General features: G+C 35.7%; 3 protein-coding genes across 4 annotated transcripts; 2 read left to right on the top strand and 1 right to left on the bottom strand.

Moving 5' to 3' along the window:
- Nucleotides 1-5712: 5712 nt before the first annotated feature.
- Nucleotides 5713-9180, bottom strand: LOC112733139 (transcription factor MAMYB). The gene is made up of 2 exons (XM_025782010.3): nt 8242-9180; nt 5713-7904 (listed from the first exon to the last, which is right to left on the bottom strand). The coding sequence occupies exons 1-2, from the start codon at nt 9178-9180 to the stop codon at nt 7797-7799; spliced, it is 1047 nt and encodes a 348-aa protein (XP_025637795.1). The 3' UTR covers nt 5713-7796.
- LOC112733138 (protein NODULATION SIGNALING PATHWAY 2) lies at nt 5715-7148 on the top strand. Its single transcript, XM_025782009.2, has one exon. It carries the CDS (start codon nt 5715-5717, stop codon nt 7146-7148), a length of 1434 nt encoding a protein of 477 aa, XP_025637794.1.
- Nucleotides 9181-9368: 188 nt separating the features above from the next.
- Nucleotides 9369-13058, top strand: LOC112733137 (probable serine/threonine-protein kinase WNK7). 2 transcript variants are annotated; one of them, XM_029291699.2, is made up of 8 exons: nt 9369-9669; nt 9987-10112; nt 10235-10272; nt 10484-10711; nt 10806-11026; nt 11221-11378; nt 11462-11903; nt 11993-13058. In XM_029291699.2, the coding sequence occupies exons 2-8, from the start codon at nt 10011-10013 to the stop codon at nt 12745-12747; spliced, it is 1944 nt and encodes a 647-aa protein (XP_029147532.1). In that variant the 5' UTR covers nt 9369-9669; nt 9987-10010; the 3' UTR covers nt 12748-13058. The 2 variants fall into 2 exon arrangements, with proteins under 2 accessions (XP_029147532.1, XP_072068535.1); XM_072212434.1 differs by having other exon boundaries at nt 9369-9844.
- The last annotated feature ends 216 nt before the right edge of the window (nt 13059-13274 follow it).

The following is a 13274-nucleotide window of genomic DNA, read 5'->3' as shown; positions in this document are numbered from 1 at the left end:
CGCTCTACAATAATTTGTATAGAACTCATTCCACTACTATTCGCAGATAGTAAAATGTTGAATTTTAAGCCGTTTACGTGGGTATTTATCTCGCCCCTAACCCATCCCTATAATTATTAAAATTCAACAAACAAAATTAAATTTTAAAATTTATATAACAATCATCACATATATAACATAAATTAAGATAAAAATTTAAGTATGATACAATATTATTAATTATTTTACTAATTTTATATATATATATATATATATATATATATATATATATATATATATATATACCGGGACGAGTAGAAACGGATATTATCTAAACCTGACCCCAGCCCGTCCCGCTCAAGACTCTGCCTCACACGGGGGCGAGATAGATACCCGCAAGATCGAGTAGTGTTGCCACTTCTATTGAAAAATTGCTTATATAAACCGCACATTTTTCTATGTTCTTTAATTTTTTAATCAAATTAGAGACACTTACTCTTGATACCAATTGATATGACCGTTATACATCGGTTATAAAGTTATAACTTGGCCATAGACATTATAGATCGACCATTAATAACTGCACCAAAACGTCAGATATGCTATTACTCTCCGACTATAATATCATTATTCGGGGATACAATTGTTACTTCTCACTCTCTGATATAAAGAAAATGGTAAGAAGATCGTTTCGTTGCATTCTGCAAAGCTTAATACTCACTTATTTACTTGAGAGTTGGAGTGCCTCTTGCAAGTACCCACCCCCTTGTTTCCTCGCCGCCGACGTATATCTCATCTTGAGGGAGAGCTTACAAGCATTCACCAGTAGACGAGCTATACATTGGTCAAAACTCAGCAAGAATAATTGGCGTCCACTGTGGGGTCTCGAAATAAAAACCCTTTTTTCTATAGGCCCAAAAATTTCCTTCTCTGATCATGGCTGACTTACCTCCTCCCACACCATCCGAACTTCTCCGGATGGTAACAAAGTTACAACAGACTAATCGGTGTATGGCGAAAGAAAATCAACAAATGGCAAATTAAATAGCCGAGCTAACCAATGCTCGGATTGAGTATAACGACGGTCACAATGAGCAACCAGAGGATGAAGAAAACAATTTTGATCCGACACACGTTTCTGAAACTCAGCAACCTGAGAAAAATCAATAAAATGATGATGAAGACGAGTTAGACAATGCTGTTGGGCCATTCACGGCAAACATTATGAATTTTAAGTTACATAAGAACTTCACCCTACCGCTAACGTTGACTCCCTACGATAGCATGGGAGATCCGAAAAAGCACATTAAAAAATTTTGATTTATGATGATCGTTAACAGTGCTTCTGATCTTATTTATGTCGTTACTTTCCTACTATTTTTTACAATCCTGTACTTGAATGATTTTCTTTCTTTACTCGGGAATACAATCATTACTTCTCACTCTTTAATATAAAGAGAATGATAAAAAAATCGTTCTATCATTGCATTCTGCAAAATTTAATACTCACTTATTTATTTGAACATTGGAGTGCCTTTTGCAGGTACTCACCCTCTTATTTCCTCATCGCGAACGTATATCTCATTTTGAGAAAAAAACTTACAAGCATTCGTCAATAAACAAACTATATGTCAGTCAAAACTCAGTAAAAACACCAATCAATATAATTAGGCTAAAGTTGACAACAACAAAAGCTTATTGCAGGATGGGACAACACAGGAATTGGGAGGATTAGGTCGATTATATTTTATGGCACTGTTCAGGCAGATTACTAACGTCAACTTTAATTTAGGACAATTAATTGAAATGCTTATATTATATCATAACTGTACTATAGTCTGATTACATGCTAATGTGTACTACACTACTTCGGATGTTATAGGGGGAAAAGAAAAATGAAGCATGGAATAATATTAGAAAAGTTTAGGAAGAAGCTGATCGTGTTGGAACAATGACAAGCTCTATATTTAATAAGAAGGCAAATTGCTGCTGAAGTTAAATGTGATTAGGCCAATCATATATTATAATTTATATGTATTTAATTGGTTGGTCACTCTTGATCGATTACGTTTTGAAAACCCATTCTCATTTTCAATTAGTAACGAAGAGAATATTCCCACATGGGTAACATTATTCCTAACCTTAACATGTCATCATGGTGTTGCCTTATGGCTCATAGCTATATAGAGCTTAGGCCTTATAGGATTGCATTTTGTTTTTCTCTCAAGTTTTGTTTTTTTGTTAACTACAATATATATTAGGTGAATGCTATGATGGTGCCTATTTACTAAAAAAGGTTAAAAGTTATTATTTAATTTAAAAAAGATAAGAATAAATAATTTTTAAAAAATCAAAACTTACTACAAAAAGTAAGTTAGGCAAAGTTTAGGCAAAAATTTATAGGCACCATAGAATTGGCCTATATATTAATATCATCTTATGATTATTGATAGGAGCATTTTTTTTCCTACAAACAAAATATAAACTATCAAATTAATTTAAATTGGTCAAATAATTAATTTATTTATTCGTTTAAGTAAATATCGAGAATTTAAATCTTGTCTTGTACATACAATAATATATTGATTAGAGATAAATTCTTAAATGAATTTCGATCTATAATAAATTAATTATTAATCTGTCGAATTAAAAAATATTACAGAAAAAACATAAACAATTAAATACGGTAATTAATTCCTCTAATTTGTAAGTATTAGAAGCTATCTAATTTGAGTATTTAAGAATTTTAAATCTTAAGTTATATTATTATTATTATTGAGTTTAAATGCTATTGCTAATAATATGATATATACTAACAATACAATTTTTTTTTATTTAATTAGATATTTGTATTTATATAAATTTTAAGACAATGAATAATTGAGTTGAATAATCTTAGTGATAAAACATAATATAACTAAATATTTGTAAAAAAATTACACTAACATTTTACAAATTAAATCCTAATCCTTAATTATTTATATCTAAAACACGGACATGAAGGAACTGATTAATTTAAAAAGATTACTCCAGTTGCTACTCTGACTTATATGATAGATTTATGGCCACTTTTTGGTACTACGTAAGCATAGTATCCTGTAATCGACCCAGCAAACAAAATGGAAGGGAGAGACATTAGACAAGTGACACCGTACCGATAAAATATTCTCCGAGTATGAGGGGAACTTCTTTCTTTTTTCCCTACTAATCTTCTAGTTTTTTAAATTCAAAAGAGTCCACTAATAGAGTTGTTAAACACTTCTAAACTCTCTTGCTAATTCCATAATCTTTTGTTGCCTTCCCACTTGAACACAGCTCAAATTGTCATTTACCATATTTACCAACGAAAAAAACATTGCTTCCAATCATTTTTATTGAGCACACCCTAGCCAAAGCTATACTTCCACATGTCCTACAATCATCATGTATTATTTTCAGAAAAATTAAATTATTGCATTTAAAACTATTTTTGAAAAAAGTCAGTCAAAACTGACAAATAATAATACAATATAAACATTATAACTCGGTTATCATTTACATTTATTTTAATAACCAACTATTGATAACACAACGGTAATTTTCTCTTCACACACTTACAAATCGAACTTCAAAACTCAAAAAAAAAAAGTTTTTATACTCATAATAAAAGAGAAAATAATACTCATATTAATTTGAATATTAAAGTGCCTTTTTTAGGTACCCGCAATTTATGTTCTTAGTGATTCGAAGTATATTTCATCTATGAAAATGCTAAGTTCAATCATCTAAGAAAGAATCAAGTAAACTTGAATTGGACGAGTTATACCTAAACGAGTTCAATCATACAAAAACACTAACTATTTAAGTAAAAGAATCCTAAGTTTGTCTTAATTATTGTAAGGTAATTTACCTCCTAATAGCAGTTCTTCGCAACACTTCACTTAGTGACTTCTCACTTGGAGATGCTTGACTTGATTATGATTAACACCTTTGCTGATTTGATCTGAACTCTGCATTGGTCAAAATTTTTCCACCGGCAATCCTTAGAATACAATTTTTCCTTGGAACGTATGATAAGATCTGGAAAATTAGTTGCATGTGTGCTTTCATATATCCATGCATATTGTATGCTTTCAATTGAGAATATAGTTTTTGCATGTTGGTATACGAAAATGTTTGGTATAATATGGTTTTCACTACTAATATATAAGAGAAAGTATAGAGGCCAGCACTTTTATTAAAATTTGGCCAGTATAATCAGTAAAAGAAAAGTGAGTAATCTCACACTATTGGATAAAATCTCACACCATTAAAAACACTGATAATAACTAATTGATAGCTATAAATCACAAAATTTGTTGGCTCCTTATCACTCATCTAACTATAAATTAGTAAAAGGCTAAGAGCAAATATTTCGCAGTATGACAGTTGTCAATTAGGTAGGGTGCATGCATGGGAGGATTGAAACAGGAATATTATTGGAAGGGGAACAAAGAATTTCTGGTGTACTCAGATCAGTTTTGGGTTTATTTTTTAAATCAACCAAAATTGAATACGCAACTTCAAGGTACCAAACCCTCATCATTTAACTGCTCTAATGATTTTTTTAGTGCAATCCTGCTTGCTTTGATAATTGATCCTATCCGTGGTTGCATTCTGGTAGTTAAACGGTCCATAGTAAGGCAATTTAGATAAAGGAATGAATATATGGAGGATAAAGTAACTTCGAAATTGTCCTAATCTTGATCTAATTTTTAAATCAAAGGATATCTATTATATAATGTTATTGTGTTATATTTTTTAGTAAATTATTGCACTTTAAAAAAAAGATTTAAGAGTCGTGCTATATTTATTGTCTCATTATTTTGATCTTTTTTATCTTGTGCTGAAATATAATATTGTTTTAGAATCGTTATATTGCCCAAAAATAAGAGAGATTTTACAAGAGCTTACATAGCTCTTCTTCTACAAAACAATTTTTTTAAATAAAAATTTTATATGCATATAAAAAATTAACTATCAAATTAATTTTTATATATGTATATATATTATTTAACTTATTTTTAATATGTATTTTATATTTTGATATATATTTTATACGAGTGACTTATTTGGTGATTGATTTTTTTGTACATATAGTATTTTAATTTTTTGCTATAAAACACAAACACTTCGTTGAGTTTTCGTGTGCACGTATCGGACGTATTTTGGATATGACACTCGTCCGACAAGCGTGTCTTCTGTGTTCAATTGTCTTAATAAAAAATAAAAAAAAATTTTGGATACGTTTGGATATACTTAAATACCATCACATATCGGTATATCTAACTTTATTCTTAACATTTATTCTTGAAATGAGTTTAGATATAATGTATATTATTATTTATTAAAATAAAAAATATTTTAAATATTTTATATAATTAAAAAATATTTAAAATAGTTAAAAAATTAATTTATATTTTAATATTAATAAATATCAAAATATCATTATAATTTATCTAAAAAATACTTTATATGTTATATATATGTTATGTCCCTATATTTTGTAAGAAATTAAAATTAGTGTTCGTGTACCTGTCGTGTCTCGTGTCCGGTGCATCATAGGGTTTTTGAAATTAAATTACATACACTAAATTCTTATAATTTGGAACAAATTACCTTATTTAACAATTCAAATTCAAGGTTGGGTCACTATATATAGTAGCAGGGGAATCGGTTTCCTCCTTATTAATTAGAAGAACTTAGAAACAATTAAAATGTGTGAGCCATATATTTCATTACCTGCCATGAATGTGATGGCTTGTGAGCAATTTGATTACTCATTCAGCCCTCCCCCCATGAACCAATTACTCCATGAATATATCTTACAAGATGCATTTCCAAGCCAATCAGATGATCACTTATTATCTTCTCCAAACATCATCTATGATGATGTGTTTGATGAAATGCTTGAGCAAGAGGCCCTGAATGGATTCCTCCATCCAGAAAACTCACAGCAGCCAGACTTTGATTTCATTGGCCATAATGTTACAATGGCTATTGAGTCTGAACTGTGCCAAGAAAACATCCCTATAGCCCAAGAAGAGGAGATGCATGTCTCAAATGAAGAAGGAGATGCATATTTGATGGGAATTCAAGCAGAGCTAATGGGAGAAACTAGTTTGGGAGATCTATTGCTATTAGGAGCTGAAGCTGTTGAAGCACAGAACTTTGTTCTTGCTCTGGACATAATAGAGAGAATTAACAATAATGCATCATCATCATCTTTTTTGGAAAATGGTGATTCTTTATTGAACAGGTTGGCTCTATTCTTTGCTCGGGGTCTGTATTATAAGAGTATAAATGCTCCTCAAGTGCAGTCTGATCCTGTTTCAACACACAACAATGCCTTCGGTGTGTTTCAGATACTCCAGGAACTCTCTCCCTATGTAAAATTCGCTCACTTCACTGCTAATCAAGCCATCTTTGAAGCCACAGAAGGTTCTGAGGATGTTCATGTCATTGATTTTGACATCATGGAGGGGATCCAGTGGCCACCATTGATGATGGACCTTGCAATGAGGAAGAACACTTGTCTTAGAGTAACAGCTGTTGTTGCAGATCAGCAGAGTGTAGCATATGTCCAGCAAACAGGAAGAAGGCTAAAAGAGTTTGCAGATTCTATCGATTTTCCTTTCGCTTTCGATCAGATAGTGATGGTTGGGGAGGAAGATCTTCAAAGAGTTGAACTTGGTCATACAGTTATAGTCAACTGTATGATACACCAATGGATGCCGAACAGAAGCTTCCCATTGATCAAAACATTCCTTGATGGTGTAAGCAAGTTATCACCAAGGCTTGTTGTTTTGGTGGAGGAAGAACTTTTCAACTTTGCTAGGCTAAAATCCATGTCGTTTGTGGAGTTCTTCTGTGAGGCTTTGCACCACTACACTGCACTTAGTGATTCACTTGCTAGTAGTTTGTTGGGTAGGCAGAAGATGGAGCTAACCATGATAGAGAAAGAAGTTATGGGGCAAAGGATTTTGGACAGTGTGAAGCAGTTTCCATGTGAGAGAGAAGAAAGAATGGTGTGGGAAGAAGGGTTTTACTCCTTGAAGAGGTTCAAGCGTGTTGCTATGAGTAGCTGTAATGTTTCACAGGCTAAGTTCTTGGTGAGCTTGTTTGGTGGAGGCTATTGGGCAGGACTCTAGGTTGGCTCTGTGTTGGAAGTCAAGGCCTTTGACATCTGCTTCAACCTGGGTACCTGCAACTTATTGAGGGGATGATGTGGATCATGGATGATTTGAGTGACTTTTCTGGCTTTCTTGGCTCATCGTGTTTATTAGATGAGTCAAACCATGTAATGCAATGTGATGTATTGAGAGCCCATAGAGTTGTTATAGTTTGCTTATATGTTACTCTGTCGTTCTTGATGTATGTATATAAACTGAATAGCTGTCTGAGTGGGCAAGCCTGTTCCATGTAATCCGATCAACTTCATGTTCTGCATTAGGAAGAAATATGCATGATTGTGTAACTGTGAAGAGAACTCTTAGATTAATATCCGATGTTCACTGCAAATTTATTTTGTTATTAAGTGTATGAAATTTTCATATAGTTTGCAGCACAAATGCAGGGTCTAAATTCCAACTTATGAAAGAAACAGTTGGCAAATTGAAGCACCACCATACATCCCACTATCCCAGCATTCAGTTTTTGTTGCAGCACACAGTTGACAAATTGAAGTATTGCAATGACCAATTAACTGCTGAATTCAGCAACCATAGCAACGGAAGTGTGACTAAAGCATTCCTGGCTCTTTGGAACAGAGTACGTTTTTGAATCCCATTTTAGCAGATTCAACTAGTTCGTTTGACACAGAGAAAATTCTTTCTAGGAATCCACGGTAAGGAACCGAATGAGTAAATACGTCCATTTTGACAGTAAATGTCCTGAAATAAATGCATCTGGATCCAAATGCACATGAAAGACTGATTACATTTATTCACACAAACCAAATTGATAGATAATTAGAGATAAGAGGATATGATGCTGAAATACAAGTATCCATAACAAGCAAGCTTGATATCCAAGAGACTATCAATGCCCTAACGTATATTCTCAATTTCTCACCATTACAAAAATGGGAACGTTCAATGCAGTGAACTAAGTTTACATCAGATTATGAATAAAACTTTGATAGATGAGATAAAAGCTGCATAGAAATTACAAGCAATTCATTTACCCCTCCAACAACAGAATTTCAAAGTCCCGCATAACAAAAATCTAATCATTCTATTCTACCTTATCGGCAGAAGCAGCTTTTGCATTCCGAAACCCTTTCTTCAATTCAGTAACTCTTTTCATGCAAGCGGCCTTTGACTTCCCGGGAACCGCAGCAGCCACCTTATCCCATCTCATCGCAGCCTCCTTCGGGAACGCTTTCAGAGCATTCAGCAGCGCAATGTCCTCGCCTGAACTCCACGTCCCGTCACCAACGGCACCAGAACCACCGTTCTTCTCCTCCTCCTCCCCCGCCTCTTCCACCACTCTCTTGTCCACCGGCTTCCTCTTCTTCAGGAACTGCGCGTACGACTCCGAATCGTCCACCTTCTTCTCCGCCAACTCCTTCGACTTCTTTATCACGCTCTCCGCTCCGTGTCTCCCGCCAAACGCCGCCGCTATCGCCTCCCACCGCCCTGGCTTCCCGACGGGATGCTTCGTCATCTGCTTCTTCAGAATCTCCACATCCTCTTCACTCCACTCCTTCTCCGACACAACGCCATTTCCGTTTCCGTTTTCGTTGGCTCGGATCTTCTCAGCCTCCCGCTCCGGCGATTTTACGACCGGAGCGACAACAGATTGGACTTCGTCGGATCTGCGGGATTTGGATCGGCGCTGATATTTCTTCTTGTTGTCATCGTCTTCGGCGAGGGTTTGTTGGTCGGGGAATTCGAGGATGGAGCCCCGGCCTACACGGATATCTCCGGCGGTGAGGGAAGGAGGGGCGAAAGGTCCAACGAGGAGGGAGAGGGCGAGCCAGAGGAGGAGGGACTTGAATGGCTCAGCTTGGATGTAGAAGATAGAGAGGAAGAGGAGGATGGCGGAGGCAGAGACGGTGACAATGAGTAGTGTCTTGGTTGGTTTGTTGTAGGATTGGTCGTCAGCGGATGAAGGCGGTGGCTGTGATCCAGATTGGAATAGGAACCTAGGCCTCGTGTCGTCGTCGTCAAGGAACTCCATTGATGCTCGCTGCAAGCTTCACGTTGATTGTGTTCTGAAAAACTGAAAGAAGAAGGTGAAGAAAGACCCTTTAAAAACGTCGTCGTTACGTTCGGACTTTGTTTACCATTTATTTAGTGGGCTGGGAATCTATTAATTTGAGAAAGCCCATAAGAGTATTGTATCGCTGAGCCCAAAAGAAAGAAGCAGAAAGCGAGGAGAAGATCAGCGGCGCAGAGGGATATGTAACTAATGACTGCTGAATTTGATGAGTGATGAGTGATGAGTGATGAGTGATGAGTGATGACGGCCACAGCAGAATAAAATCAGTTGATGGGACAGAACAATTTATCTATTGAGAATGAAGACAAGATTAAACTACTATTGGATACAGATTAGATAAGTATAAAACACCAAGCCAAATAGGCATTTCCAGTCATTGCGAGCTTTCGTGAGATTGGAGAACATAGCAAGGGTTTGGCCGTTTGGACTTTCCAATTCCCAATTCCGGTTAGGGTTTCCCTTTCTTTCGCATTCGTCCTCACTCTCACAACAGCTAAAACAAAAACATGTGTCATTAAGCTCCATTTTCGTTTATTCTCGTTCCCTTCACTCGTGCTTAGTGCATTGTTGCTTAAATTCCTCGTATGCCTTCCGTTGAGTTCTGAATTTGTTTTGGTACTTAGTAAGTAATTAAGTTCGATTGTGTAACGTGCTGTTTGTTCGTGTTTTGATGGTCATGGACCAATTATCGATTGCTTGCTGTGTTAATTTTGATATGAAAAGTCTGTTTCAAATTGTAATTTTCCGCTTCCCTTGTTATGCAGAATAAGGATTTTAGCGAGGTATCGATGAGTTTAACGGGTACAGAAAGCTCAGAAGATGGTGCAGGGCATCCGGAACCTCCCGATCCTGATGTTCTTGAAGTTGACCCTACCTGTCGCTATATTAGGGTAATGCAGTTCTGATTCAGTGTTTTTATTCTTTTTATTTTCACTTTTTACTTTTTCGAAGACAAATAAAGAAGCATATCATCCGTGCATCAAGCTAATTATCCTTTTTGCATTCGTAACAGTATAAAGAAGTCATCGGCAAAGGAGCTTTCAAAACTGTGTATCCATTGTTTTTTGCTTCCTTAACATATGTTTTCTTTTATTTATTTATTTTGGATTCCGTGGCAGTATTAATTTGTTAGCTGGTTCTTTTACCTTTCCTTTGACTGTTTTTTCTATGCCAAAAAATAATGCAACTAAACTACCAAGCTAATTTAGACCACAGTGCAATGCATTTGTGGTTATGTTTTCCTTAATATGCGATTGATCAGTTACAAGGCTTTTGACGAAGTCAATGGAATTGAAGTTGCATGGAGCCAGGTTCAAATTGATGATGTGCTACAGTCACCAGGTGACTTAGAGAGGTTGTACTCAGAAGTGCATCTCCTGAGATCACTGGAACACGATAACATAGTAAGATTCTACAATTCATGGATTGATGAGAAGCACAAAACTGTTAACATGATTACCGAGTTGTTTACATCGGGCAGCCTCAAACAGTATGTTTCACTATCCTTTTAATATGCATTTTTATCTCTCTGTCTTTTTTCGTGAGCTCAGCCTTTTTGTTAGTGGATGTGATGTATGATTTAGGTATCGGAAAAAACACAAGAAGGTTGACATAAAGGCTATTAAGGGATGGGCAAAACAGATATTAACAGGCTTAAGCTACCTCCACAGTCACAACCCACCAATCATACATAGGGACCTGAAGTGTGATAATATATTTATCAATGGTCATCAGGGAGAAGTTAAAATTGGAGATTTGGGGCTGGCAACTTTCTTGGAGCGAACCAATGCCAAGAGTGTTATTGGTACATTCTTCTATTTTGACAAATTTTATGATGCTCCTATTGATTGTGTATGGTTGAAACATTAACCAAAATTTTGAGGATTTCTCTCATCTCATTAGCTATAAGAATGCTGGTAGACACTTATTTCTTAATTCTTTGTGCTAATACTTAGTGACTTTATAATAGTTGTGTTTACACATATCAAATCTTGGTAGGAACCCCGGAGTTTATGGCACCAGAGTTGTATGATGAAAATTACAATGAATTAGCGGATATATATTCATTTGGTATGTGCATGCTTGAGTTGGTGACTTCTGAATATCCTTATAGTGAATGCAGAAACTCAGCTCAGATATACAAGAAGGTTTCATCTGTGAGTTCTACATCACTTGTAATCTTCTCCAAAACAGCTTATTCCTGGGATTATTCAGACATTATAGACATTTCATTTTTCAGGGTATAAAACCTGTTGCACTTTCTAAAGTCAAAGATCCAGAGGTAAAATCCTTCATTGAAAAATGTCTTGTCCCAGCATCTGAAAGATTGTCTGCAAGGGAGCTTCTGATGCATTCCATTCTTGACTTGAATGGTTCGACAAGGATTCATCCTTTTCCATTACCAGATATTGTTCTTCCCAAATTTGGAGCCTTTGAAGGCCGATGCTTGATGTCAGAAGGTCCTACTAGTGCACGTCATGGAAATATTTCTATGGATCTTGGTGGCATGAGTGAACTACCTGTGATCACCGTATTTGATAACTCTACAGATGACGCATCATCATCTCATTCTCCATCTGTTGAGATAAGAATGCCAAAGGGAGGTGACATATTCTTTCTCAAAGGCCAGGAAAATGATGACAATTCTGTATCATTAGTTCTCCGGATAGCTGATCAGAGTGGTAAGTATAACTTATAACTCAGTCAACCGTTCAAATAAAACTCTTGAATTTATTGGTGAAAAATTGTATACTTTGGTATTTAACTGCAGGAAGGGCAAGAAATATCCATTTTATATTCTACCTTGACACTGATACTGCTGTCTCCGTTTCAAGTGAAATGGTTGAGCAACTTGAGCTTGCTGAACAGAATGTCCTCTTCATAGCTGAGTTAATAGATTTGTTACTGCTGAAGTTGGTTCCTGACTGGAAACCTTGTGTTTCAATTGACCATTTGGTTTCTCCAAATGGTAAATATCATGTGACCCAACGTAGAGCCTTGGAGTCGGCCAAATACCAAGAAATCCCAAAACTTTCCAGCCAAATTGTGCCTCAAGAGTTAGGTGCCTTAACCTCAGCTGGAAGATCAGCTGCAGAAGAGAACCATGATAATATGGATTTTGATGAGGTTGTATCTCAAGAGAGCATTGGTATGCAAAGAGCAACTAAGACAGATGATTTGTGTTCTGAGGTGTCGTATGCTTCAGCAACATCAGAACTCAACGATAATAAGCTTTCTGTGGCTTCATTTATGTCTTCTGCTGAATCAGGACTAGCAGACTTAAACATAACTATACCGAATGGAGGGAGTCAATCCTCATTTGTAACTGAAATTGGGGGATCTCCTGATTACAGGATCAAGTTTTCAGAATTGGGAAGTGATGATACGACGAGCTTCTCTACTCATCCTTCCTCCCTGCTTGAACGCGAGGATGAATTCAGAACAGAGCTAGAAATGATTGAACAGAAGTATCACGAGGTAATTAGATTTTTCCAGAAGAAGATACCAGGCCATCATGGAGATTAGAAGAAGAATGTCAGAAAAGATGCTATCATCATCATCATCATCCTCATCATAGAATAATCTGTTTTTAGCCCTTTTTTCTGGCGGGGTACATATTTTACCAGTCTTTTATTAGGTAGATTCTGTGTCCCATCCTTCTTTCATTACCGTGACAACTGTAAATAGCACGGTGTGGATGAAAATGTTCTCTTGCCATGGCACTGAAATTCTATTATTTTATTTTTCTGGACGACAAATCAGAAGAGTTTTATGCGGTCTTAGAATAATAAGAGAAATAACACCAAAAAAGAATAATAAGAGAAATTGCGTAGAAAGTATCTCATGGATTGATTTATCTCTAAGTGTTCTCTTGTTTCAACATTTTTTTGGAGATAACAGTTAAAGATCTTTCAGTTTTAATCAGAGTCAAAATGGTTTTTCGGTTTATAAACTAATCAAAATAGCCTTCCACTTTTAAATCGGAAATCAATTTAGTCTCTCTGTCAATCACCAAGTAACGAAAATCTTATGTGGACTGTTAACTTTTACAC

The sequence above is a fragment of the Arachis hypogaea genome, chromosome 13 (genome assembly GCF_003086295.3).
Source record: "Arachis hypogaea cultivar Tifrunner chromosome 13, arahy.Tifrunner.gnm2.J5K5, whole genome shotgun sequence".
In the NCBI taxonomy this organism is placed as follows: domain Eukaryota; kingdom Viridiplantae; phylum Streptophyta; class Magnoliopsida; order Fabales; family Fabaceae; genus Arachis; species Arachis hypogaea.
Note: the sequence above shows the minus strand (reverse complement) of the source record. Positions and strands in the feature narration are given on the sequence as shown.

Bases quoted from the DNA above. Each gene is read 5' to 3' on its own strand.
- LOC112733138 (XM_025782009.2), top strand. From the start codon at position 5,715: ATGTGTGAGCCATATATTTCATTACCTGCCATGAATGTGATGGCTTGT.
- LOC112733139 (XM_025782010.3), bottom strand. From the start codon at position 9,180: ATGGAGTTCCTTGACGACGACGACACGAGGCCTAGGTTCCTATTCCAA. The intron at 7,905-8,241 runs GTAGAATAGAAT...ATTTGGATCCAG, and splicing joins AAGCTGCTTCTGCCGATAAG to ATGCATTTATTTCAGGACAT.
- LOC112733137 (XM_029291699.2), top strand. From the start codon at position 10,011: ATGAGTTTAACGGGTACAGAAAGCTCAGAAGATGGTGCAGGGCATCCG. The intron at 11,027-11,220 runs GTACATTCTTCT...AAATCTTGGTAG, and splicing joins CAATGCCAAGAGTGTTATTG to GAACCCCGGAGTTTATGGCA. The intron at 11,904-11,992 runs GTAAGTATAACT...ATTTAACTGCAG, and splicing joins CCGGATAGCTGATCAGAGTG to GAAGGGCAAGAAATATCCAT.